A 25,230-nucleotide genomic window follows, 5' to 3' on the forward strand; every position below is an offset into this window, starting at 1 on the left:
TCTCTTGGGTAGCTTTTTGAAGTTGTTCCTGCCAAATCTGCATGAATGAGGGACAGATGAGATTTTAGGACACAGCTTTTCTCTGACAGTTTGTTCTATATTTGGTTTTTGGAGTTACTCAGTAGATTTTGCAGATGAAAGAAAACTTGAGAATTCCATAGGCCTGAGCCAGCATGAACTAGAAAGCTGCTGGGATCCATACCTGAGAATCAGACCAATCCCAATTTTCCCATTTACAGAGGGTGACCTTGGAGAGGTTACTAGCCTTAAAAATTACTTGATACATTGGTAAAGTGGGGCCAGTTGACCAGCCTCAGAGGACTGTTGTAAGGATAAATGAGGCCACACTACAGAGCACCTGCCCCTTTACAGTTCTCTGCAAAGATTAGTCTCACCCAACACCTGACTTTGCTTCTCCTACAGGGTTTCACCTTGATCTTACCAGAGGCTGCTTTTCTTATTAAAATGGTCCAGTGCAGTGTCTCAGGAGCTGCTCTGCACATAGGAGGTTTCTCACAATATCAGATTCATTTCCACCTTAACCTTTAAATCCGTATAAACCTAGAGGTTAACCTATAGCCTGCTCTACGTAGAGGATAATCTTAACCTCTGCTTCCACCTTTAAATTTGAACATGGAGATTGTGTTTCCCAGAAACTTGTGCAAACTAAAGAACCTAATGAAATATCATTATCGATCAGTCAATACATATTTATGGAGCAACCTCTTTGGGGCAGAAATTGTGTGAGGCAGTGGGGATACATAGGTGACAAAGAACTGTCCTCTGCCATCCAAGAGAGCACATTCTTCTGAGTGGTGATGGACACATGAAAAGACAGGCACAACTCATGGTTTCAGGAGCAGCAAGGGGCTCTGAGTCAGGTGCACAGGCTCAGCCCCTTGTTCAGCCTGAGGGTGCAGGGTGAAGGCCCTGGGCAGATTTCTGGAAGGGATAGGATCTTACTTGAGTCTGCAAATGATTAGAAGTCAGACACAGAAGAGAGGGAAGAAAATCCAGAAAGAAGATCTATTAGGAGTAAAAGCAAAGAGGTGAGAAAATCAGGACTACTTTAGGAACTATAGTCAGATTTCATTGTAAGAGCAGAGGGTGACCCAGGGTTTGGTGAAAAAAGAAGCTGAAGAAGCTGTCAGCTATCAAGGATGACCTCTTTGGAGGTTGGAACTTTATTCGGTAGGTACAGGGTGCCATAAACAGTTTAAGTTGGGGGAAGATGTGATTTGCTTTTCTCTTAGAAATATTAGTGTATTCAGAGGAGGAAGAGAAAACTATGAGATGGATGGGCATGGAGCCTTCTCTTTCAAAAGAAAAATTAACCATCGGAAATGTACCAGAACTGCCAACGGCTTCCTAAAATCAGTTACATAAATTATAAACCACAGGTCACAGATTTGTTGCTCTGCTTCAATGAAAATATTGTAATTTTGAAATCAAAATAGAAAACAAAATTTTATTTCTATGTCCAATAAACTGCCTCCTCCTTGGTACCATTCAAACTACTTGTAGACATTCTCTCTAAAATAATATAATAGCGGAGGTGCCCCCACTCCAGCCTGCCTGTTATAATGTTTCTATCTCAAGGATGTTCATTGTGAAATGCCAAGTGAAATTATACAAATTCTTGGAGGTTGTTGTCTTCAACTTACATTATCCTTAAGTCCCGGATTCCAGATACCTTGAGGCAATCAGCCCTGGATGGGCTCCTTAATCTTACCAGATGAAGTGTGTGAGTGTGTGTTTGTGTGAGTGTGTGTTTGTGTGAGTGTGTGTGAATGAAGGGACTGTCATGCTTCCAATTTTGCTAACTGCTTCACAGAAGAATGAAGCCATGGTCATGGTCTTCTAAGTAACAAGCTTTCCTCCCCTGGTGCAGGCACCTCCCTGCACAGACTTACTGCTTGATACTCCTGTGAGTGGGGAGAACTGAGTGACTCTTACAGAGCCAGAAGCATCTCTAACATTTCAATGCTGCTTAATGCAGAGGTTCACCAACAGGTCAGAGAAGTAGGGGCCCAAGAGTCAGGGTGGAAATGGGAGAAAATCCCCCAAATCCTGGCCACTTCCCTCCTACCAGTGACTCTGCCTGGCCCCTGGAAATCCCCTGCGTTAAGCTGGCACATGTCCCACACCCCTCCAGCTGCTCTAGGGCCCAGGACTCTCTTTCACGTTGTGGGCAGAAATCATGTGGCTTGGCTGCCCTCTAACTCATGAGCCCTAGTCAATGGGTCTGCTCTGTCCCATTGGCCCCAGTCAATGGTCAGCTTACTGGAGAGGGCTACATTTTTTTTTTTTTTTAATAAAAGATCTGAAGTCATCAATCTGGTTTCCTAGAATTTCAGGCAACCTGGGGAGGGGAGAGGGTTATGTATGTGTTAAGGTAGAGAAAGGAGCAGGATTCTGAAATGGTGCTGTGTGAGCAGCATGCTAATGGTTCTGTTTAATTGTAACATCCTTCCATTGTTCCTCCTTCCACATTAAGTGGGGAGGGGATGCCAGACTGCCACAGCCTCTTCATATCCCACCCACACTGGCTTTGATCCCGCAGACTATTTTTGACTATGAACACAGAGCATTTGAATGCCTTTGAAATGAAATGAATGAATAAATAAACAAATAATCTCTCATGGTTTTCTTAAGCTCTCCCTTGAAATGCCGATTGATTCTTTTACTCCTTTTAGCCCTTGTTGTAAGATTAAAAAAAAAAAAATCTTCCCTGTATCCCCAGGGTTAACGCCTTTAGCCAAGGATGTGGGTAGGAGTGCAGAGAATAAATCTGGGCCTGTTCTGTTCATTTGTTCATCTGCTCTTCTCTCCTCCCTGGAGGCTCTTGGCTTCAGTCATTTCTGTTCCCATCACACGGAAGCTGTAAAGGGGTGCTTTCTTTCTTTCTTTCTTTTCTTTGTTAGGGTTCCTCCAGGCACAGAGACATGCCATTGCCGCCACTGTGGGTGTGCAGCCGTGGGATGGGGACGGTGGGAGGCTGGCATCTCTCTTCAATTAAAATGCTTCCAATTATATCTGACTCAAGACTGGGGAAGCCCAGCTTCAAATCCGAAGAAAGCTGGAACTTGCTTTTTATGACTTGATAAAAACTACTTCTAACAACTAGTGAGCAGGCACCATAATCAGTTCTCCAGCTGCCTGGCCATGTGAGCAAGGGTTGGTCTCTCTACCTCCTTAGAACTTAGTCATTGCACCCATAAAATGGCAATCTTTCTGAAGAGGACTGCAAAGGGTGAGAAGAAAGCGCTGGTAATGAAATGCCAGATCCCCCAGTGGTGAGTGGTGATGCCTCCAGTCATGACCACCTGGCACTGGATGTCCCTGCAGATTCACCTACACCCTTGGGGAGGGCATGTGGTTGCCCCTCAGCAAGAGCTTTGTGATTCCGCCAGCCGAACTGGCCATCAATCCATCAGCAAAGTGCAAGACGGACATGACCGTGATGGAGGATGCTGTGGAGGTCAGGTGAGTCTGGCTTCAGGACTGAGGCCTGCAATTGGCTTGGGAAGCAGAATGAGAAACTACCTGTAGGTTCTAGGTGCTGGGGAAGGAGTCAGGACAAGCTAAAAGGAAAAATTGGCAGGCAACCTGCTAATTCCCCCTATGTTGTGCCAGGATCTGCTTTTATCTGGGCCAACATTGCACATCCCAAGGCTCACTCACTGGAAGAAGACATAAAATTAGAGTTTGTAAGCACTTCTCACATACACTAAGGACTGACAGGCAATAAAATGTTAATTTACTTGCCCAAGTTTAGACCTCTTTCTTCGACCAGGCGTTACAGCCTTGGCTTATTTCCCAGATATGAAGAATGCCCATCATTTGTTAGTTCAAGGCTTGGAGTATAGTTGGTCTTCAATTCTTATAAGAGAGAGTGAGATACAATTCAGTTGACTAGAGAGGAACATGGAATGTAATGCCATGCCACTTGTTGCATCTGGAATCTCCTTGACCCCTCCCTGCCTCCCACTCTTTCTGCCCACAGAGAGGAGCTGATGACTTCATCCTCCTTCGACAGCTTGGAGGTTCTCTTAGATTCCTTTGGGCCGGTGCGCGACTGTAGCAAAGATAACGGGGGCTGCAGTAAGAATTTCCGCTGTATTTCAGATCGCAAGCTGGACTCCACTGGTTGCGTGGTAGGTCTGCCCTGCCAAGCTAGTATTTCTGTTTGGGGGATGGGGAGGAAAAGCATGGGGGGAAGACACAATGCAGATATATAGGTAAAAATGTGCTGTGATCCCCAATTGTAAACACCAGCTAGTTAAATTAGGGATTTTCTCTTGATAAGGATGAGAAGGTAATCATGAGTCAGTTAGTCGAGAAGTTGTTATGGAGTACCTACTGTGTTTGCTTTAACTATTCAAGAAAAAATTTAGTTCATAAGAACTAAATAACTGCTTAATTGTATGACATTGATTTTAAATGTAATAGAAAATTTTAGGAGAAACCTACCTAAAGCTAGAGTGATGAAAGAAGTTATGCCAGGAATGCTAGTGAAAAAATAAAAATTAAAAAAAAAAACTTTGTCCCCTCTGTGACCACAGCAGTGGGCACCTGCTTCTTCAAAGGTGGGCTTCTAAAATACTTTGTTATCAGCTCTATGGACTGTGTCTATGGTGGCTGACTCACACCTGTAATCCCAATGCTTTGGGAGGCCAAGGTGAGAGAGTCACTTGCAGCCAGGAGTTTGAGAACAGCCTGGGCAACATAGCGAGACCCTCGTCTCTACAGAAAAAAAAAAATGGAATAAATTAACTGGGCATGGCAGTGTATGCTGATAGTCTTACCTACTCTGGAGGCTGAGGCAGAAGGATTCCTTGAGCCCAGGAGTTCAAGGCTGCAATGAGCTATGATCTCGCCACTGCACTTCAACCTGGGCAACAGAGTGAGACCCTGTCTCTTAAAAAAAAATGTGATTCTATTAACTAGTAAGACGATTTGGACTAGAGTGGACTAAGCTATCTCCCACATCATGAATGTGAAGACTGTACTGTGCTATGCAGGGAAATGGAGGCAGGAGCAGATGAAGCCTTTGGCTGCTGGCTCCTTTATGTGGGCCACTCTTATGCCCTTAGCACTGTTGTCCGTTTCCGTCCCTCCCTTCTTTGAAGGCAGAATGATATAGTCCTCAAGAGAGGAAAGGGCATGGAACAGAAGAGGCAGGGAGGAAAGCCATTCAGATTGAGAGCAGAGGAGAGGAAGAGATGATTCACTGGTCGCTCTGTTGGAGTGGGGGTTGGAGCAGGAGCTTCCAGCTCTGGGGAGGATATGGTGCCCTGTCTCGCTTTCCAGTCTGACAGCTGTGCTGTGTGAGAGGACCCCGAGCAGGGACAAGCTGTGAGGATGCTGTGCTGATGCCATCTTTCCCCTCCCCTCTTTCCCATCACTGAGCACCTGTTCTGTTCAGAGAGCTGCTCTCAATCAAAGACAGATATGTGCCTGGTACAGGGTGGAGTGCACCCTGTACTAAGGCCTCCCCAAACTTTTACCTATTGACAGGAGGGTGATTCATCTGAGAAGGAAGAGAAAATGAAGAAAAAGAAAGGGAGAGAGAGAGCACTGAGGGGCAGATAGGAGGAGAACCTGTGGGTCCATGATAAGGAGGGGAAAGACTGTCAGGAAAATGCAAAGAACGGTGCTCTTTAGGTCACGCCTCCCAAAGGCAGCCAAGGAGGAAACTGATGTCCCACAGTGCCACCCTCCCTTTGGCTGGTCCACTCTCACATGTCTTAAGCAACGTGCTCCCAGCTGGGATCCTCAGGAGACAATTTCACTATCTAATGGAGCTCCCAGCTGAGACACTTTTTTAAAAAGCTATTCAGCTTATATTTCTTCATCCAGATTTCAGCCTTTCATGTCTTATTACTGTCTGGAGTCATTCTAAGTGCTGAAACACTGTGTGTTCATATGTGCACCTCCCTCCCTACCCTCTGTAGCCACTGCAATACGTGTTTGAGCATGTACATGCATTAGCAGACACACACAGGGCTAGGCTCTCCCTCTTTTGCCACTTCTCTGCCCCTTCCTGAACCCCTCAGGGTCTGCCTGTCAGATGCCTTCTGTTGGTGATAGCCCCTTTTACTTGGCACATAGCTATGCTGATGGATTTTTGTACTTTTAACACTGATCTGTGAGACAGAGCTAGCAGGAATAGTTCTGATGAATATGCATTTGCAATAAGGCTGCTGCATTTTAGAATTGGAGCCACTGCAAAAAGTCACCCAGTTACACCAGTACTTGGTATTAGCATAATACTTTGAAGCCACTGGACCACGTGGCTTCTGGAGAAGGAGGGGCAGGAGGATTGGCAGACACACTCAATTTCCTTTTTCTCATTGGCTGTGAAGCATAGGCTTCCTGAGGCAGGAGGATGGATGGGTGAGAGCTGATGTGTCCCACCATGACCCTTGTGACCCCACTAAGAAGGTCAGAGACTTGACCTTGAGCCTGACCCGTCTCCAGTGAGCATCGGTGCTGTCCTAAAGCTCTGATATGTCAGCAGAGTCGTCCCTTGTCATCTGGAATTGGACCAGGGACAAAGGTATCAGCTGAACCAACTGTAGTTTGCAGAGCATTGGCCTGCCTTCCTCCTCTCCACATAAACTTTACCTTCAGCCCTCTGGGTGCTGAACTGAAAGGCTTCCCAAGAAAGGCCTATTTTTATGAAAGGAGAGAGAGATAAGAAACTCAGAACACGCTGACTCTTAAAGAACCTAAGGAAGGAGCAGAGATGTGGGCAGAGGCAGAGAATATACCTTTATATTTTCCTGGCTGAATTCAAACCTGACAGGTGGGATTCATGTTTGGTCCGCATAGGCTGTTCAACCTTCATTCTTTCTAAGAAGCAGGACATGTTTTTCAGTTATGCATGGACTCCCACAGGGTTAATTGCTACACAGTTAATTGCCCTATTGTTTATATAGTCTCTGAGGACAGGAAACAAATATCCGTGAAAGGCACAGACCTGTACAAACCACAGTCACAGCATTCCAAGCCAGACTGCTCTCCAATAGCCATGGATTGCTGAAATTTCATGAGGGTTCCAAGCATCATGGTCAGCTACCCACTGCTGATGACGAAATCTTACTCATTGTTCTTAGTGTGCAAGGTAAGAGCTGTCTTTCTTACTGGTGATGTACAAGAGCAGCAGTTCTCTGGTCTACTGAGTGAGCCCTATAGGGTCTTTCAAGAGTACTTATAATCTTAGTACCTCTGTAACAAATTACCACAGATGTAGTGGCTATAAGTTACACACATTATTGACTTACAACTCTGTAGATGAGAATTCAACATGGGTCCCACTGGGCTAAAATCAAAATGCCACCAGGACTGCAATTGTTTCTGGAGGCTCTAGGGGGAATCCATTCCCTTGCCTTTTGCAGATTCTAGAGTCCACCCAAATTTCTGGGCGCATGACTCTTCTCCATATTTGAAGCCAGCAACAGTGCATTTTTCTGACCATTTTTCTGTAGCAAATCCCCTCCCCCCGCCCCGCTCTAATTCTGCCTCCTCTTTCCGCTTTCAAGGACTCTTGTGATTACATTGAGCCCACCTAGATAATCCAGGATATTTCAAGATCCTTAATCTAATCACATCTGCAAAGTTGCTTTTGCCATGTGAGGTGGTATCTTCCAGGTTTCTAGGATTATGCCAGGGACATCATTGGAGGGATCATCCATGGGAGATGGCAGTAGGGGTTGGAGCAGGATTGGCTGGCAGGACTTCAGCCTCCCTGCTCTGAGCTTTAGCCAGGATATCGTCACCCTTATCAAGTCTATCTACTGAGGTTTCATATAAAATTTTGTCTGAATCTTTGAAAATGATTTCTAATGCAATGAAAATAGAGGAAAACCCATGCTCTAATGCTCCTTCTTTAACTTCACACTCATCCTGAAAGTGGCCAAAAAATGCCTTAGCTTTGTAAGATGTAAGAATGTACACAGGTGAGCAGGCTGTGCCATGGAAGGGGAGAAGTCAGGTGCCCACTTTCTCATGTATTGAACATACGACCTTCCTTGTCAGAGCATTATGCTCTAATGAGCTTTGAATTACCCAGCGACCCTGCTGCCCTTCCCTCCACATGCTGTCTACAATGGTTTCCCAGGAAATGTGTCATTTCACCTCTACTGGAGCACAGATGTGTGGAGACCATCACAGATTACCATCTCTCTTTCTCTCTATAGGACAGTAAGCAGGAGAGTGTGCCTCGTAGGCTTCCAGAGAAATGGAGGCAGGAAGCTATCACTGCTAAAATATAAATTTAACTCCATCAAACTTTTACCCTTGGGAGAAGTCCTGCATGGCTTGATCCTGCATGTCAGAGCCCATCAAAAAGTTTGGGAATCATTATTTGTGAAAGAAGTGAGGTTGCCATCTAGTAAAAGAGAACCTATTTCTAGTAGGAATTATAGTTGCATGTCCTATGAATCATCTAAGGTAAGGCGAGGAGGCTCGGCTTCAGGAATCTATCCCTTTTCTTCCAGGGGCCCTGAATACGTTTGTGTGTTTATCTCTCATACTCATCTCCCAACAGAGTACCCACTTCATCATCTGGAACGGAAGTATGCATCTTAGTGAGTCTTAGTGAGATTTGACCAGCCTCCTAAGTAATTAATCAACCAAAAATCACTGGTAGGAAAAGAGGGGAAAGATGACAAAGAAAAGGAATTCAATGGGAAAAATCATTTTAATCTCATTAGCAAATTATGCCTTAGACCACTAATAAGTCAAGAAGCCATGAGCATCTCATGAAAGATGATTAACCTTGTGTATTTTAGGGGTCACTGAAATATGAGCTCATTTGTTCAACCTTTTTGATAGGGGAGGGCTGTCGCCATAATAAATGGAGTTTTCTTCTTAAGTCCGTAGTTTACAAAGTCCCTGGGAATGCTAAATATAACCTATGCAAAGAAGGATTAATATATGACCTTGGGGATCTCTCCTGAGCAAACAGTTCTCTTTCAAGGAATAAATGGAGGGATTGTCCACAGCCAGGAGAAAAGAATATCCAGCTCTTGCAAACAGAAAATGCATGTGTCTCCTGGAGGTAGGATTTCTTTCTGACAACAGGACTCTGGCAACAAACACTTCTAGGAAGAAGAGCATGGTTTGGAGACTCTGGTTTCTTTGTACTTAGCTATAGATTTTGAGGGAACCCAGAATGTGGATGCAATAGCAGAAAGAGGATTCAGGCAAAAAACAAATTTATACCATAGGAAACTCCTTAAAGAATGTGTGTTCTGGTTCCCAAAGGTTAAGAAGGAAATTGTTTTGGGTTTTAGCCTTTTTATTTTTCTGGAAATCTTTCTAAAATGTTTTACTGTGAACGGCAGCCCAGGGAAGTTGCAGTGCAGTAGGGATAACTGCATCTTTTTCAGTGATTGAGGGTCTCGACTCACCATCAAGGTCATCACTCTGGACATTTTATAATGTTTTGTCCTAAAATATTTACATTCATAGTATTTCGTGTGTGTGTATGCATGCATGCGCACGCGTGTGTGTGTATGTTTGAAAAGAGAGAGGAAAAAAAAGAAAGAGAGAAAGAAAATACTAGGCTGAATCTACAAATCCATAATTGGCCCCAGAATATACTCTGGGAATTCCTTAAAGCGATCAACAAATCTACAGGACTGCTTTGCTTTGTTGACACATTGACTTTGTTTCTTTAGGGATTCTCATGAATCCAGATTTCATCATACTAGAGAAGCAGCATGGCGGAGTGGATGGAAAACACACACACTTCCAGGATAGGCAATCTAGGCCCAGAGTCTGATTGTGCCATTTTCTACCTCTGTGACCTAGACAAGTTACCTCATCTTTCTGAGTCTAATTTTCCTCATCTTTAAATTGTGGAAGACAAAATGTACCTGTGTTATTGGGTTGAAGATAATATATGTAGATCATTCTACGCAAAGAATTGCTTAATTTCTGATAGCTGTTATACTATTTTTGGTTTTACTGATAAGAAAAAAAAAAAAAAAAACTGCACGAGGCAGCTAACTGTGTTTTCTGCAAGTTTCCTAAGAGAGTATGAATTTTAGCTGGTCCAATTTGGGATAGCAGTAGTCATCTAGACATTCAAGTCAGGCAAGATGTGGTTTTGGAATTCTGAAACAAAGCCTGCTCGTGTTTCATTCAACAAAGTCTTTGTCAAAAATCATGCTTGAAGGAGAACTCTGAAAAAAAGTGGGTGGTTGGAAAGATGGAAAGTACTGGCTAGTGACTGAGGTAGCTAGCTGGTGTGAGGGCTGAAATCATATGGGGTGGGAATAAAAGGAGGACTGACTTTATCTGCTTAATGGCTTCTAGCAAGCTGTCTAGAAGGAGAAAAAAATAAACCAAACTCATGGCAACCAGTGCAGCCCATTCAATTCCAGTCAAACTTCCATGTCTTCCATGTTTCCATCCTGCCTTCATGCCTGGGCAGCCGCACAGTGCTGGGGCCAGCTCCCTTCTGGTGGCACATCTGGCCTAACAGCTGGGTGGCCAAGGAATATGATTAGTGGGAGGCTAGCAAAACATGGGGTGCAATCCTCAGCTGCCTCATTTGCTTGTTTACCATCATCTGGAACAGCTGGATTTGCACAGCACGAGGCAGCCCTTGGAAATTTATTTAAATGCTGTCACCTTCCAGCACTCCAGCTGCCTTCATGGGGAAAAAGGGGGATGGACCAGGCTGGGAGCCTGGCAGGCCCACAGGGGGGCCTTTGTTTGGGAAATTACAGAATGAGTGTTAGCAAACAGTGCATATCCTGCCTCGTGATGATCTTCAACTAAGAAAGAGGAGGAAGGAGAGGTGAGTTTTCAGAGGCACACCTGCAGCAGCTGTGGGCTACTAAGATAAGGTGGTTGGCAGCAAAAGAGAAAGTGCAAACCAGGCAGTAGGGAGGAGGGGAGATGTTTAACACTGTGTTTCATTGAGTTTAGAAAGTTTTGTTTTAGTTTGGTATTGGTTTTGGAGGAGTGTGTTAACTTGTTGATGGTATGTATATAGCATAGTCATTAAAAGCCCCAGCATTGGAGTCAGATCTGGACAGACCCCCAGCTCTGCCCAACTCTTGCTGCTTGACCTTGTGCAAGTTATTTACCTGCTTCCAGCCTGTTAGAAAGGATTGGCGCTAATGCAAATGTACAGAATCTGTTGCACAAGCAGAAGGAACAGGATGGGGAAAAAAGTCATTGACTTTTAAACAGAGCCCAGTGCAATGAGAAGAGTTCGTGAATTAACTGGCAATGTTAATGGTTTCCTTATCTCCAAATAGGGATAATATAGGATATTGTGAGATAAAATACCTAAAGTACTTAAGCACAGTGCCCAGCTCCTCGTAAGTGTTCAGTAAACAGTGACTACTGTGTAAACGGCTGAGTGTGGTATGCGCTAATGATGAAGCAGCTAAGTCATGGACTCCACAGCCAAGCTACAAAGGGTTCAAGCATGGTTCTGCCAGGAGCAGCTGTGTGACTTTAGGAAAGTGAAACTCTCTGTGCCTCAGTTGCCTTATATGTAAAATGGGGATGATCATACTGCTTACCTCCTCAGGGTGTTGTGAGGGTCACATGAGTTAGTGAGCAGGTTAGACAATTGCCTGGCATATAATAGGTGATGGGTAAGTGCTGCCATTGCTCACCAAGTCCTTTTGTCTTCTCCTGGGAAAAGACATCTCTTCTTAGATTTTCTCTTTGCTATAATTCTTGGGGAGTATACTACTGAGGACAAGGTAGTGCAGAAAAGCTAAATATTTTGCATTAAAAGCATCCAGCCAAACCCAAGTGCAGCACCTGTGGGTGACCACATAGTAGGTACCCTTGTCTGTGTGTCTTCCAGAGAGCATTCCTGACATAGGAAGGTGATGATACAGCTACTCCCACTATGAGAGCAATCCCCCTCCAAGCTTACAGGGAAAGTTCACTTCCTCCTTCAGGCTGGAAGCCCTGGCTCAGTCCATTCCCCCTAACACTGCTGTTTGGTACCAATGTTGACAAAGGGCTTTAGACATTTAAAAAACTCTTAATATCAAGGCCAAACGGCAGCACTCCCTTCCTGTAGCCCAGTGGAATCTTTGCAAATGCATTTTAATTCTGGCCCATCACTTCCACTCTCCTGCTAGCCAGAGGCCCATTTAGGAGGTCAGCACACCTCAGCTGTGTCTTGCTACAATGCTCTCTTCCAGCCTTTTTGGAGGAAGTGTCTTTAATGGAAATGTGTGTGATCCGTGTCCAGAGAGAAGAAGCAAGGTGTCATAAAAGGTCACTTGTTTTTAAAAGAAGTCCGCCGCGGTGGGAAATTCGTGGATTACTTCCCAATGGTAATAGTTTCAAGGCTGAGTGCTACAAACTGGTGTCAGTGATTACACTCAGTTCCCAGAGAACTCAGTTCCCCGATTCACCCATGTGTATGGATGCTTTCTGATTGTGCCAGTGCCCATCTGGACTCAGTCCCATGAAGGACAGCTCCGGCTGCTATGACCGTCACATCGGAGTGGACTGTTCAGATGGCTTCAACGGCGGCTGTGAGCAGCTGTGCCTCCAGCAGATGGCGCCCTTCCCGGACGACCCCACCCTGTACAACATCCTCATGTTCTGTGGGTGAGTTGAGTTGCCAGCGGGCCACCCTGCGTCCATTTGTCCCAGGACGCAGGACTTTCAATGCTGAATCCAGGAAATGTGAGTGAATAGGTCACCCTAGGCCATCCCTTAGTCTCTGAGGAAAGAGCCTCTAGGACTGGAGGGGGAACATTTTTAAAGTCGAGGGGGAACATTTTAAAGTTGGGTGGGACCTAAGTCTAGTCCAACCCCTATAGATGGGGAAACTGAGTCTGGGGTATTTACTTGCAAGGGGAAGTTAACTACATGGTTTACTTAAATCATTCTCCAATTAAACCAGCATTTTCCAACTTGTGTTTTGAAAGGCTATGTTAATTAGCTGCTTTGTGACAAAAGATTTTCATTGTTTAAAACTTGGGAAAGAGTGTGCAAAACTAGTCAATTCTCAAAAAAAGGGGTTGGTCTTTGGACAAATGGAAACTTATTTAAATTCTGGCCCCAAAGTCCTAGCATTGTGTGCAGCCACTCCTCCTAAGGCACAGTGACTCCTGTGTGTGAAGAGCCCTTTCCTGCAGACTGGCTCTCCCACCCATCTCAGTTCATCTCTTCTCAGGATCACTCTCTGAGGGAGCAGGGCAGGCAATGCAACCCCATTTTACAGATGGAAAAACTAATGCACAGTGAGGTTAAGTGACTCCCTCAAAGCGGGGAAGATGGTGAGTGAGAAGATTAGGACTAGATTCAGGCCTTCCCTGATTTTTTAAAAGTTCTGTGGTTCTCTAAAAATTTAAATTTACACTGCTGACTGGAATTATATTTAAAGACATTTTATGCTATATTTATAAAGTAAACAAAGATTCATCTATTCTACAGCCATAGTTAGCTTGTCTAGCCTTCCCCACTCTCTGTTCTCCCCCCTCTCCCTCCCCTCCCCTCTCTCTTCCGGCCTGCTAAGGACAGAACTTACTTTATGCCCCGTACTGTGCCGACCACTGAGCTGCAAAGATAAATAACACATAGTTCTTGCCCTCAGGGATCTCACAGTCTGATAGGCTTGCAATGAAAATCAATGTTTATAGTCATAAAACTAGGCTGGATTGTTGCCCAAAGCCAGTGCCTGCTGAATAATCATGTAATGTTATTTTATTGTGTTTCGTTTTATTTCTTTGTAACTGAGCCATTTTCATATTCAGTTTCTTGTAAACTCTCATACTATAAATGGAAGCTTGCTCTGTATCTTAATATTCTCTGTAATGTTATCATTAGGGTTGACCCATTTCAATTAATAGAGGTCAATTCAGCCAAAGTTACATAAATATATTTATTTAATAAACATATATTTGAGCACCTACTTTGCACAGAGACCCTTGGGTGTCAGGTGTAGGAAAAAAAATAGGATACCCAACCCGATCTCTCTCCTCAAAGGAGTTTACAGTGGGACACGTGGTCAGGAGAATGAGGAAGATGAGGCAGTATAAAAGGGGAAGCTGTCCAGATGTTCAAGATGGACTGAGAGGGAACCACACAGCTTCAAAATTCTTCCTAGAAACACTGTGTTATTGCTCAAGGAAGGAACCACTTCACTATCTTGTCTGAGATCTAAGCTGGTGCCATGGAATCCTCTGGGAATTTTGAGTCACATCTATTTCCTGGACTAATGTAGTAGGGCCTGGACTGGATTTCTTCCCTGTTTCAATAAGAATCAGACACCCGTGTGTTTAGCACTATCCAAGGTACTATATATAGCCTGCCAAAGAAGTCCTTGATTTGAGATTCTTGTATAAAGACCAAATCACATACATTTATAATTAAAGAGCTCTCATCACACCTGTTCACACAAGTATATAAATGGGAAATGGAAAAAACAGTTAAAGTTGCATGAACATGGGCCTCATTTGCACCTCTGCTGCTACTGATAACAACATTTAATGATCACTAGCTATATGTTAGGCACCGCATAAGCTCATTACGTGCAGTCTCTCAATCTTCTCAACAACCCAGTGAAGCAGCTACTTTTTTCCTTTTTCTACAGTTTTGGAAACTGAAGCTCAGAGAGGTTAATCAGCTGACCCAAGGTTTCCCTGTAAAAGACAAAGTCACTGCTATTACAATATTGCTTCTCACTGTATTATTCCTTGTTCCTCTACATAAGACAGAGTTCTTTATCTTATCATAACAATGGCTGTGGATAGTAATAAATGATGTGCTTTAATATCATGAGCATCTTTAAATTCTAAATTTGGTGTATGTCTAATGAGAGACCCAAATTAAATCAATATTCTTTTTTAATGACAGCCTTATGAAAGAAGTTCTTACTTTAGCTAACAAATGTATATTCTTCTCACTATAACTGCAAATAAGGTCCAATTAATGACTTATGAGTTGCTGACCCATATTTAGTAACATTGATGTTGCTTTTCCATCCTAATGAGGAGGATGCCAAGGAGGCAGTTGTTGGTTAATGGTGCACGTGGCATTCACACTGTGTGCCCTAGGGTCTATTTAGTTCAGGAAGGCTACTCTTAATGGAGGAGGAGTTTTTATGGGTTGATATTGTGTTTGGATACATTCAAACAGAACACCACCAGGAGATGATAAATCTTTCTAATTTCTTAGTTGACTTGTCACAGGACCAGATTAGAAAGTTATTAATTTCTTAAGCACAGTGTCTTTCTTTTTGCTGCCTAATTAGCCTCCAAACAAATGCAGGGTCTGACCTGTAGATGGTTCTTAAGAAAAGCTCTAGAATATCTTGGATTTAAATGTGTTAACTCATTTGCAAGCTTATCTTCAGTGATTCTTACCCTGACCTATTTGGGAAACTGTACAGTTATTAGAGGAGAGGGCACTCTAAAGTTCTGACAGCACTTGTCTGCACAGCAAAGGAGAGAGATTTAGTCTGATCACATGACGAAAGAAGCCTCAGTTTACAGGTTTAAAAAACCAATGAGTCAAAATCAAATTGGAATCTAATTTGGAAATCTAATCTTTGGTGATCCAACATGCTCTCAAAGGCATTTCCTCCCAATGCAGGGGTTGACTTGCCTGCATGGGTCACTGATGTAATAACTTCTTATATCGAGCTCTCCTCTGTGCTAGGTGCATCGAGGACTACAAGCTTGGTGTGGATGGACGCTCTTGCCAACTCATCACGGAGACCTGTCCAGAGGGAAGTGACTGTGGGGAAAGCAGGGAGCTTCCCATGAACCAGACCCTCTTTGGGGAGATGTTCTTTGGTTACAACAACCATTCCAAGGAAGTAGCTGCTGGACAGGTGCTGAAAGGAACATTCAGGTAAACCTCATATGCATAGAAGTGATTATTCAAGGTTGTTGGTGGACTTTCTCTAAAGAGTTTTGCACTAGCATAAAGCTTTATATCTTGAAGCAGGGTAAATATGATATGCCTAAAGGGATCGACTACATTCTTGCCCTTGGTCTTCTCCAAGAATACATTCCTTCTTCCGGAATCCAAGAACCATGCTTAGCTTGGGTTAACAGTAAAGTGTTAAATGAGATTTTACTTTGCCCAGGCAGGGACTGGAAGATTTTGCATGGAAGCCCACACGAAAATGCTCAAGCTCCATTTCCCTATGAATGGAAGCATCAGTGTGTGAGTCAGTCTAGAACAGCAGTCTTCACAGTGTCATCCAAGGATAACTAAGGGTCCCCTCTCGAGGTATATCCAAGGTCCTGCCTTTTCCAACTACAGAAAGGCTGAATTTTCTTCCCATACTTCAATCCAAACAAGATATTACAGTAAATTGAATTCAGATGTGAGAATCCAGCTATCTTCAATTGTTAGATATTTTTTAAATTTGCAAAAAATATAAAATATTACTTCTCATGTTTTATAAAATATGTTAATATTGAATGAATTCATTTTTGTTGTTTTTACGTGAATTAATACATTTTTAAAATTTCTATTTTAATTTCCAATATTGTAAATATTGACAGACATAATTGGGCCTTTTTATATAAATATAATAAAGCTGCTTGGGGCCTTCAATTATTTTTAAGAGTGTAAAGGAATCCTGAGAATAAAATGTTTCAAATCATTGATTTAGAATATTTCTAGGTGATTCTCCATTCAATGCCTGTCCCTGTTCTGCCTTGGACTCTTTAAATACATCTTCTTAGAACCTACAGGGAAATATTTTCCAGGAGATGATGATGAGGAAGAAGAGGAAGAGGAGGAGGATGTCAGTATTATGATATGGACCAGCAGTTGACAGAAACCTGGGCCTAGACTCTTATGAGCAAACTGATAGTAAATTTTCAAGACAGTTTTTGGAATCAGCTGCTTTTTCTGTTGTAGACAGGAGACATTACTAACATTTCCCTTTTTAGCCTGGGAATTGGTTTGCCAAAGGCAAGAAGTGAGGTGTCATCACTAATGTAGTGGTGGCTGAAGTCTTCACTGTAGTCTAGAAATGAGACTGACTCTGTCTAGATCTTGTCGAGAGGGGGTCAGGAAGTAGGGACTGAGTTGGGAAAGAGGAAAGCATATTCTTTACCCTTTTGGTAGATCTTTTCAGCTGGTTTATTTCCCATATCTGCCAGCCCTTACCCCACCAACCATACCCATTACGTCTTACTCCTGACGTGTATTTACAATGGGGTTCAGGGTGAGGGGAACTTCTTGGTTCAGACAGAATTTTACATTGGGAGGCCATTTATGGTGGCTCATGCCTATAATCTCAGCACTTTGGGAGGCCAAGGTGGTGGGTGGTTTGCTTGAGCTCAGGAGTTTGAGACCAGTCTGGGCAACATGGTGAAACCCTATCTCTACAAAAAATACAAAATATTAGCCAGGTGTGGTGGCACATGCCTGTAGTTTCAGTTACCTAGGAGGCTGAGGTGGGAGGATTACCTGTGCCCAGGAGGTCAAGGCTGTAGTGAGCTATGATTGTGCCACTGCACTTACATTGTGGGTTGAAATTAGCAGGGCATGGTGGCATATGCCTATAATCACAGCTACTTGGAAGGCTGAGGCAGGAGAATTGCTTGAACCTGGGAGGTGGAGGTTGCCGTGAGCCAAGATCATGCCATTGCACTCCAGCCTGGGCCACAAGAGCAAAACTCCATCTCAAAACAAAAACAAAAACAAAAAAAAACCAAAAATGCTCAGTAAGGAGTCAGGTTCACCTGAACACTAAGAAATGAAGGTCTACCCTGTTTCTAGGCAAAACAACTTTGCTCGTGGTTTAGACCAGCAACTGCCAGATGGTCTTGTGGTGGCCACTGTCCCCCTGGAGAATCAATGCCTAGAGGAGATCTCGGAGCCCACCCCTGACCCTGACTTCCTGACTGGTGAGTGTGCCTTCTCAACCTTATTCAACTGGCACAAACAGGCAGCTTCCTGCAGTTTCATAAAATTAAGATTTGACCTCACTTATTTTGGTTTCTAAGCCAGTGATTTCCTTGATACACAATAAAAGCTCAGCCATAAAACTGAATGCTGTTAGGATTATTTTTCAATAAAATTGTTGATATTATCATATAATCTCCTGCAAAGTGGTCCTAATAGTGTATTTTCTTGTTAGTTTCACAGAGATGCATTGAAAACAAATAAGATAATAGTTGCTTGGAGTTCTTGGGGGAGTAGAGGAAGTGACCAGGTCACAGAGGCAGAGAGAGAAGCTAGATTGCTACTCTCACCTAAACATCCATCATTGCTACTGTTGGGTTTCCTGGCAAGTATTTACCGGCCATCATGAGGAAATAGAAAATGACAGTTTTGTTGTCACATGACCCTGGGTTTGCATCTCTGCTACTTTCAAGCTGTGTGCCATTAGACAATAGAGTCTCATGTGGCCTCATGGTCCACCATCATAAGATGGGGATAATAATGCCTGCCCCTCAGTACTGTTTTGAGCCCAGCAGTATTTTTCCTTCAGACTCATTATGGAACAAACACACAGATTAATTAGAAGAGGCAGGAATCTCTGGGTATGCTTGCCTGTGCCTCTGAAGACCCCCAGCTGGCACCTCCTGGGCCAAGGAAGAGACTTCAAGGTGTCCCATGGACTAATGAGAGGCAGCTGACTGAGATTTGGCAACACTTGCTAGAAAACTAGACATGAGCTCAATTTCACTGATTGCTTTGTATGTTTCTCTGTTACTCTTCTCCCTATTCATTCTGTCTTCCTTATTCTATACCTCTGTAGACCCAGAAAGTCTGAGACAGGTCTCAGTTAATTTAGAAAGTTTATTTTGCCAAGCTTGAGGACGTGCACCTGTGACACAGCCTCAGGACGTCCTGACAACAATGTGCCCAAGGTGGTTGGGGCACAGCTTGGTTTTATGCACTTTAGGGAGACATGAGACATCAATCAATATATATATACAAAGTACATTGGTTTGGTCTGGAAAGGTGGGACAACTGGAAGCAAAGGCAGGAAGACTCTAAGAGGTGAGAGGGCTTCCAGGTCACAGATAGGTGAGAAACAAATGAGTGCATTCTTTTGAGTTTCTGGTTAGCCTCTCTTAGCCTCTCCAAAGGAGGCAAATCAGATATGCATTTATCTCAGTGAGCAGAGGAATGACTTTGAATAGAATGAGAGGCAGGTTTGCCCTAAGCAGTTCCCGGGTTGACTTTTCCCTTTAGCTTAGTGATTTGGGGGGCCCAAGATATTTTCCTTTCACACCTTTCTCTCCTTTTTTCTTCCTTTTCTAAAGAATGAGTTCAGCTAAGGGTAGGTCTCTTCCAGGCATCAAGCTATGTTAAAAATGTGAGTTTAGACCTGAATGGGATGCAATGTAGGTCTGTCTGATATAATATAGCATAATGTTTAACAGCCTCGGCTCTGGAGCGGGTCAGCAAGGCTTAGCTCGTCACTGGCTGCATGATCTGGACACATTACTTAACTTCTTTGTGCCTCAATTTCTTTAACCTGTAAAAATGGGCATTCTAATACTCTCTTCCTCACAGTATTGATATGAGGAATAAACAAATTCATATTTGTAAAGTTTTTAGAACAGTTCCTGACCCATAATGAGATCTATGTGTGTTGAATAAATAAATATTTAAAGGAAGAAAGAAAATAGTATGAAAACTATGAAGTAATATCTACCCTATAGAAAAGAAAGAGCAAGAGAAAAAACAATTAGATATATTCTGGACCAAGAATAAATCCTTCAAAATCAGCGACCCTATGAAATACTACATGCACACATGCACATGCACATATACACACATCTGAAGAAATTAAATTGCAACTTCTGGACATATCTCTAAAGCCTGCATCTCTGGCATTAAGGAATCTAGTTTCCTTGTTGCCAAACCATTTCGGCAGACACATTCCACATGTGTATGTAAAATGCCTTGAAGACGTGTGAGGTGGCACATACAAATAGCATAGGTGACACACCGGTAATAAGATACATGGCTCTGCTTAAAGATCTGCAGGACACCTCTCTCACAATATAACTTATGGTAGAGGGAGGAGATTTTACTTCAGTTATGAGATAGCCAGAAAAAGTCCTGGATGTTACCTGAAGCTTTTGGGGAGGAGAGCATGGATAGAGCTGAAAAATATCAGAAAAACATGTGGTTGACTCCCCATCTGTGGGAACAAGGAAAGATCTAAACCTGGTCCTCATTCACGATAGAAACTTCTTCCTCCACATGCCATTGGTCCTCTCCTAATTTGGCCCATTGAAGGTAAAAGGAATAGAAGGATGCCCAGACGGGACACTTATTTTGATGGTCCCGAGGCAGTCAAATTTAAGCTTCAGATCACTTTAACTCTAAAACCCTCTAAGCTAAATGTATGGGAATCTTGACCTGGCTACTTTTCTACCTTGTGTTTGTTTTTAACCTATTTTTGTTAAGAAGTGGTACCAGTTAAGCCAAGATCACATATTTCCTTTGATGTAAGCAGGGAATGGGTTTTAAAGCCCAGAATAACTAAAAGAATCTATTAAAGAGATATTTGGCCAAATCTTCCCCATGTTAACTCTAGTTCTGGGAACATTTTAATTGTATCTTTCCTAGACTTATACAGGGAATCTTATATCATTTCACTCTATCTACTATTATAGGTCATAATTCCCGTAAATTTAGTTTAGAGAATTTTAGAGCTAAAGTGATCTTAAGAATCTTCTATATCAGCATTTCCAAGCGTGTTTTTTTATTTGTTGTTTTTCTTATGAAAAGTCATAGCTCCATTCATAAATGGGTTCTGCCTTCAAATATGTTTGGAAAGAGTATCCTCCTCTCAGCAATACACAACACCTCAACATTAGAGAAGTTTCCTAGAAGCCCTGCAGTAAAGAAATCCTTTTCACTTTAAGCCAGCAATTCCCAAGTCCATTTAACTAGAGAATCATTTTCACACATAACACCTATTTCTATCTTATAGAATTATCAATTTGAAGAACACACTGGAAAATACTGAACTACATGTCTTATCTTGCTGCTGGCTTCCCTCTTCATCAAAATAACAGGACTTTTTGGTGTTACATGTTGTATGGAAATAAACAAGGACCAAGCAAACAAGAACAGGCAAAGGCTATTTATTTGGAGGCTTGCTATAGCCGTCATCACTTGTATTTTGGCAGAGACTCAAAGACAGGCAGAGGAGTGGAAAAGCTTTAGAGAGAAAAATAGGAAAGTCTTCAAGTGTGCCCATATTGGAGGCTGTCGGTTGAGAAAGTTGTAGGTGGCTTAACTAGAAGTGAGCATCCTATGTGATTGGTTAGGGGTGCATATTGTACTTTCTCTGTTTGGACTTAAGTGGAACTGGGAAAAAAAACAGGGAAGTTGTCAGCTACTCATCAAGTCTGGGTTGTTTGGTGTCAATTGTTATAGCAGTTATTTTTTGACTTCTTGGGCTGTTTGTTATGGATAGTGGTCTGATTTCCTATCAGTCTGACTTACAGATAGTAGACTGACTTCCTAGGCTGGTTACTCTAGATAACGGGTTGGTTTTCTGAGCTGGTTGCTGCGGATTGTGAATCAGAGTTCTATTTTTATATATAATCTGGCCATTGTCCATTTGTGTATTCAGTCTTTCAGCTGAGAAAGGGAAGGAAGTCCAGAGGAGGTAGAGGAGGCTGCTGGCTGCATTCATAGGCCTGTTGGGTGCCACAGTCATCAAATCTATGTGAAGGTTTGGACCTCTGGGCTCTTTAGAATTTTTTAAAGTTCATCCAAAGGGGATGGACTCTTGGCTTTAGAACTTTGGGGCAATATACATATATCCCTGACATTTCAGAAAAAATAACAAGAAAAAGCTAGTGTCTTCCCTCCCTCCCTCCCTTCCTGCCTTCCTGCCTTTCTTCCTTTCTTCCTTATTCTTTCTTTTTCTTGCTTTGAATATTGCCGGTAAAGTCTTTTCAGTTCTTCTTTTTTCAAGAATAGGTAGGAAAAATTAGTGTTTTTTTCTTGAGAAAACATAGTCAGAGATATTGCTTGAAAAATAGTCATCCAGCAGAAATGTGTCCCAAAATAATAAAATTTTTTAAAAAATTGAACCTGACTGTCAGACCTCTGAGCCCAAGCCAAGCCATCGCATCCCCTGTGACTTGCACGTATAGGCCCAGATGGCCTAAAGTAAATGAAGAATCACAAAAGAAGTGACAATGCCCTGCCCCGCCTTAACTGATGACATTCCACCACAAAAGAAGTGAAAATGGCCGGTTCTTGCCTTAAGCGATGACATTATCTTGTGCCTGGCTCACCCTGGCTCAAAAAGCTCCCCCACTGAGCACCTTGTGACTACTACTCCTGCCCGCCAGAGAACAACCCCCCTTTGACTGTAATTTTCCTTTACCTACCCAAATGCTATAAAACGGCCCCACCTTTATCTCCCTTTGCTGACTCTCTTTTCGGACTCAGCCCGCCTGCACCCAGGTGATTAAAAAGCTGTATTGCTCACACAAAGCCTGTTTGGTGGTCTCTTCACACGTACGCGCATGACACTGACTGCCTGTCAAGGGCACCTTGAGAAAGTATGTCATATGGCTCACCTAGAAAATATATATTTTAAAATACCCCTTTCGTTTTAACTAACAGAATTATTATCTGTAAGTAGGCATGGAAAAACACTTCTAAGCATGAACAGTTATGTAACTGTTCCCTGACTATGGTGTGGCATAAATGCATCCAGGAGAAATGTTGATCAACTAAGTAATGGAGTTCAGTTGTTTGGCTCATTCTGTGTGGATATGGAACACCCTACCCCTCTTCCCCACCCAACATCTGTGCTTGTTTCTTTATTTTATCTTCCCTCTGTTGTTCTGGACTAAAAAGCCCAGGAAGTTTTAACAAAAGCACTAATTAAGAAATGCCAGGTTTACGCAGTTAGGTATGATGAGAGAGAGGTAAGGAGGGTGACCATGATAAAATTATGAAGGCCATGTATGTGTATGATACTTTCTCTTCTCTCAAAGAACTTTTTTTTTTTTTTTTTGAGACAGAGTTCCACTTTGTCACCCAGGCTGGAGTGCAATAGCGTGAGCCTGGCCCACTACAACCTCCGGCCCCTGGGTTCAAGCAGTTCTTCTGCCTCAGCCTCCCTAGTAGCTGGGACTACAGGCACGCACCAGGCACGCACTACCATACCCAGCTATTTTTCTTTTTTCTTTTTTCTTTTTTTTTTAGTAGAGATGGGATTTCACCATGTTGGCCAGCCTGGTCCCAAACTCTGGACCTCAAGTGATCTGCCCGCTTCAGCCTCCCAAAGTGGTGGGATTATGGGCTTGAGCCACCGCGCCCAGCTTTCTCAAAGAACTTTTATGCCCATAATTTTGTTTTGTTCTCACAACCTGCCTGTAAGGTAGATAGGATGAATACTATTATTTACACTTTTCATACATGAAAACACAAGTAAATGAGTGGCCTCCCCAAAGTCACATAACTGGTAGGAATCCAAACTGAAAAGAAAGCAAGAGATCATCTCACCTAAAACTCTCACCTTACAGATGAAACAACTGGGAACAGAAAGGTCCCTGGGCCAGGTAGCCAGAGAGGATAGTTAGGTTGTGAGAACAAGAAGTTACGGGTATGAAAGTGACGGTCATTTTGAAACTACCTACTGCAGCATCACAGCCAACCTTAGAGCTCAGGCTTTGTGATTTCTTTCCTGTTTCTTTTTCCCCTATGAAATAATTCAATTAAAGGTGGTTTTGCCTAATAATTTGAAAAATTTTTATTTAGTGGACTTGTTATTTTTTTTTATAAATAAACTTTTCAAACTAAAAGCAAAGCCGTTGAGCTGACCTAATTAGACAATACTTGTTATATTAAATAGTTCTACATATCATGCACATCTTATGCTCTCATAAAATGTACCTTTAAAGCATGTGACTGAAGTCTTAAACTTGTAAAGTTAGAATTCCATTTGTATGCTTCTGAAGTTAACGTGAAAGTTAAAAGCCAAAGTATGTAGTAGTATGACTGTTGGTAGTCACAAAGATTAATGCCCTAAAAGAATATTTGAAAGAAAAGAATACTAAAAACCTTCTCTTAGTTTCAGGTAGCTTACCTTTGATTGCCTAAGATAAAATTTAAGCAATTGATTCACTAAGCACGTTTCCTGACCTGTTTTCTTTTTGCCTTACCAAAAATTATTCCCATATAATTCACACAGAAATGAAAATTTGGCAGTTACTCACCTAATTTGATTAGGGTTGACAAGCAGCTAATTAATCCTACCGACTCTTCATCCAGTTTAAGTATTAAATTAGTTGATTTAGCCTGAAAGAAACATGGGTCAAAATGGCAGGATAATTCACTACATATGTATTATTGCCATTATATTTGTAGATATGCACACACACCACACATTTTATGCATAATATATATAAATGTACTATATATTGCTCTTATATTTGTATATATATAAATATGTACACACATATGCAAGTGTGTATATATTCCTATAACTTACACATATAGCAAAGATTAAGCATAGAAATAAAGCTAAAATTGGTTTTCTAAACCTAGCAAGGCAACTTTTTTTCCTATGACCTAATTATTTTGTTTCGGTAGCATTTATATTTATAGTAATGGCTAGAATTCAAACAGGGTGACACTCTTCCTTCAAGGTACTCAAGGAAGAACAGCCCATTAATAACATCACTAAGAGGCTGTAAGGTTGTGTTTATTGAGAGTGACTTTGGACAACTAACTTAACTTCTCAGAGCCTCAGTTTTTCCATTAGTAGAAATGAGACAACACATGGCTATCACAATGTCTGGCACAGAGATAGCACTCAATATTTGGCTGTTCCTGCCACTTAATGATTTAGTCACCCTGATACTGTTCCTTCTGGTAAAGAAGAAATAAGCATTATCAGCCTGAGAGTAATTAAAACTTAAATACTGAACACAAATCAGTTAAACGAGACAGAAAAATCAATGTTATCAGGTATGTGAGCTGAGTCAATTACTGCAACCATTAAAAAGAGTAAAAATCGGGTGTATTACAGTAAGCCTAGGGTTTAATATAAATTTGCTATGGGGATATTATAGCAGAATGAGTAAGAACTGCCGCCTGGCCTCAGACTCATCTGGAGCCCCATCCTGGCTTACCTGGTGTCTTAGGGACCTTATCTTTTTTCAAAGTATACTTTTATGCCCATAATTGTATTGTTCTCACAACCTGCCTATAAAGTAGATTGGATGAATACCATTATCCCCATTTTTCAGATATCAAAAT

The 25,230-nt window shown here is 42.3% G+C and overlaps 1 protein-coding gene across 2 annotated transcripts in view; it reads left to right on the forward strand.

Moving 5' to 3' along the window:
• Window positions 1-25,230, forward strand: part of ASTN1 (astrotactin 1) — a 321,704-nt gene that overhangs the window by 216,462 nt on the left and 80,012 nt on the right. For both annotated transcript variants that reach the window (XM_025363659.1, XM_025363650.1), the window contains exons 10-14: window positions 3,349-3,486; window positions 4,007-4,157; window positions 12,440-12,606; window positions 15,664-15,858; window positions 17,749-17,876. In XM_025363659.1, coding sequence (XP_025219444.1) covers window positions 3,349-3,486; window positions 4,007-4,157; window positions 12,440-12,606; window positions 15,664-15,858; window positions 17,749-17,876 — 779 coding nt within the window. The remainder of the gene's footprint in view (window positions 1-3,348; window positions 3,487-4,006; window positions 4,158-12,439; window positions 12,607-15,663; window positions 15,859-17,748; window positions 17,877-25,230) is intronic.

The sequence above is a fragment of the Theropithecus gelada genome, chromosome 1 (assembly GCF_003255815.1).
Source record: "Theropithecus gelada isolate Dixy chromosome 1, Tgel_1.0, whole genome shotgun sequence".
Taxonomy (NCBI): Eukaryota; Metazoa; Chordata; class Mammalia; order Primates; family Cercopithecidae; genus Theropithecus; species Theropithecus gelada.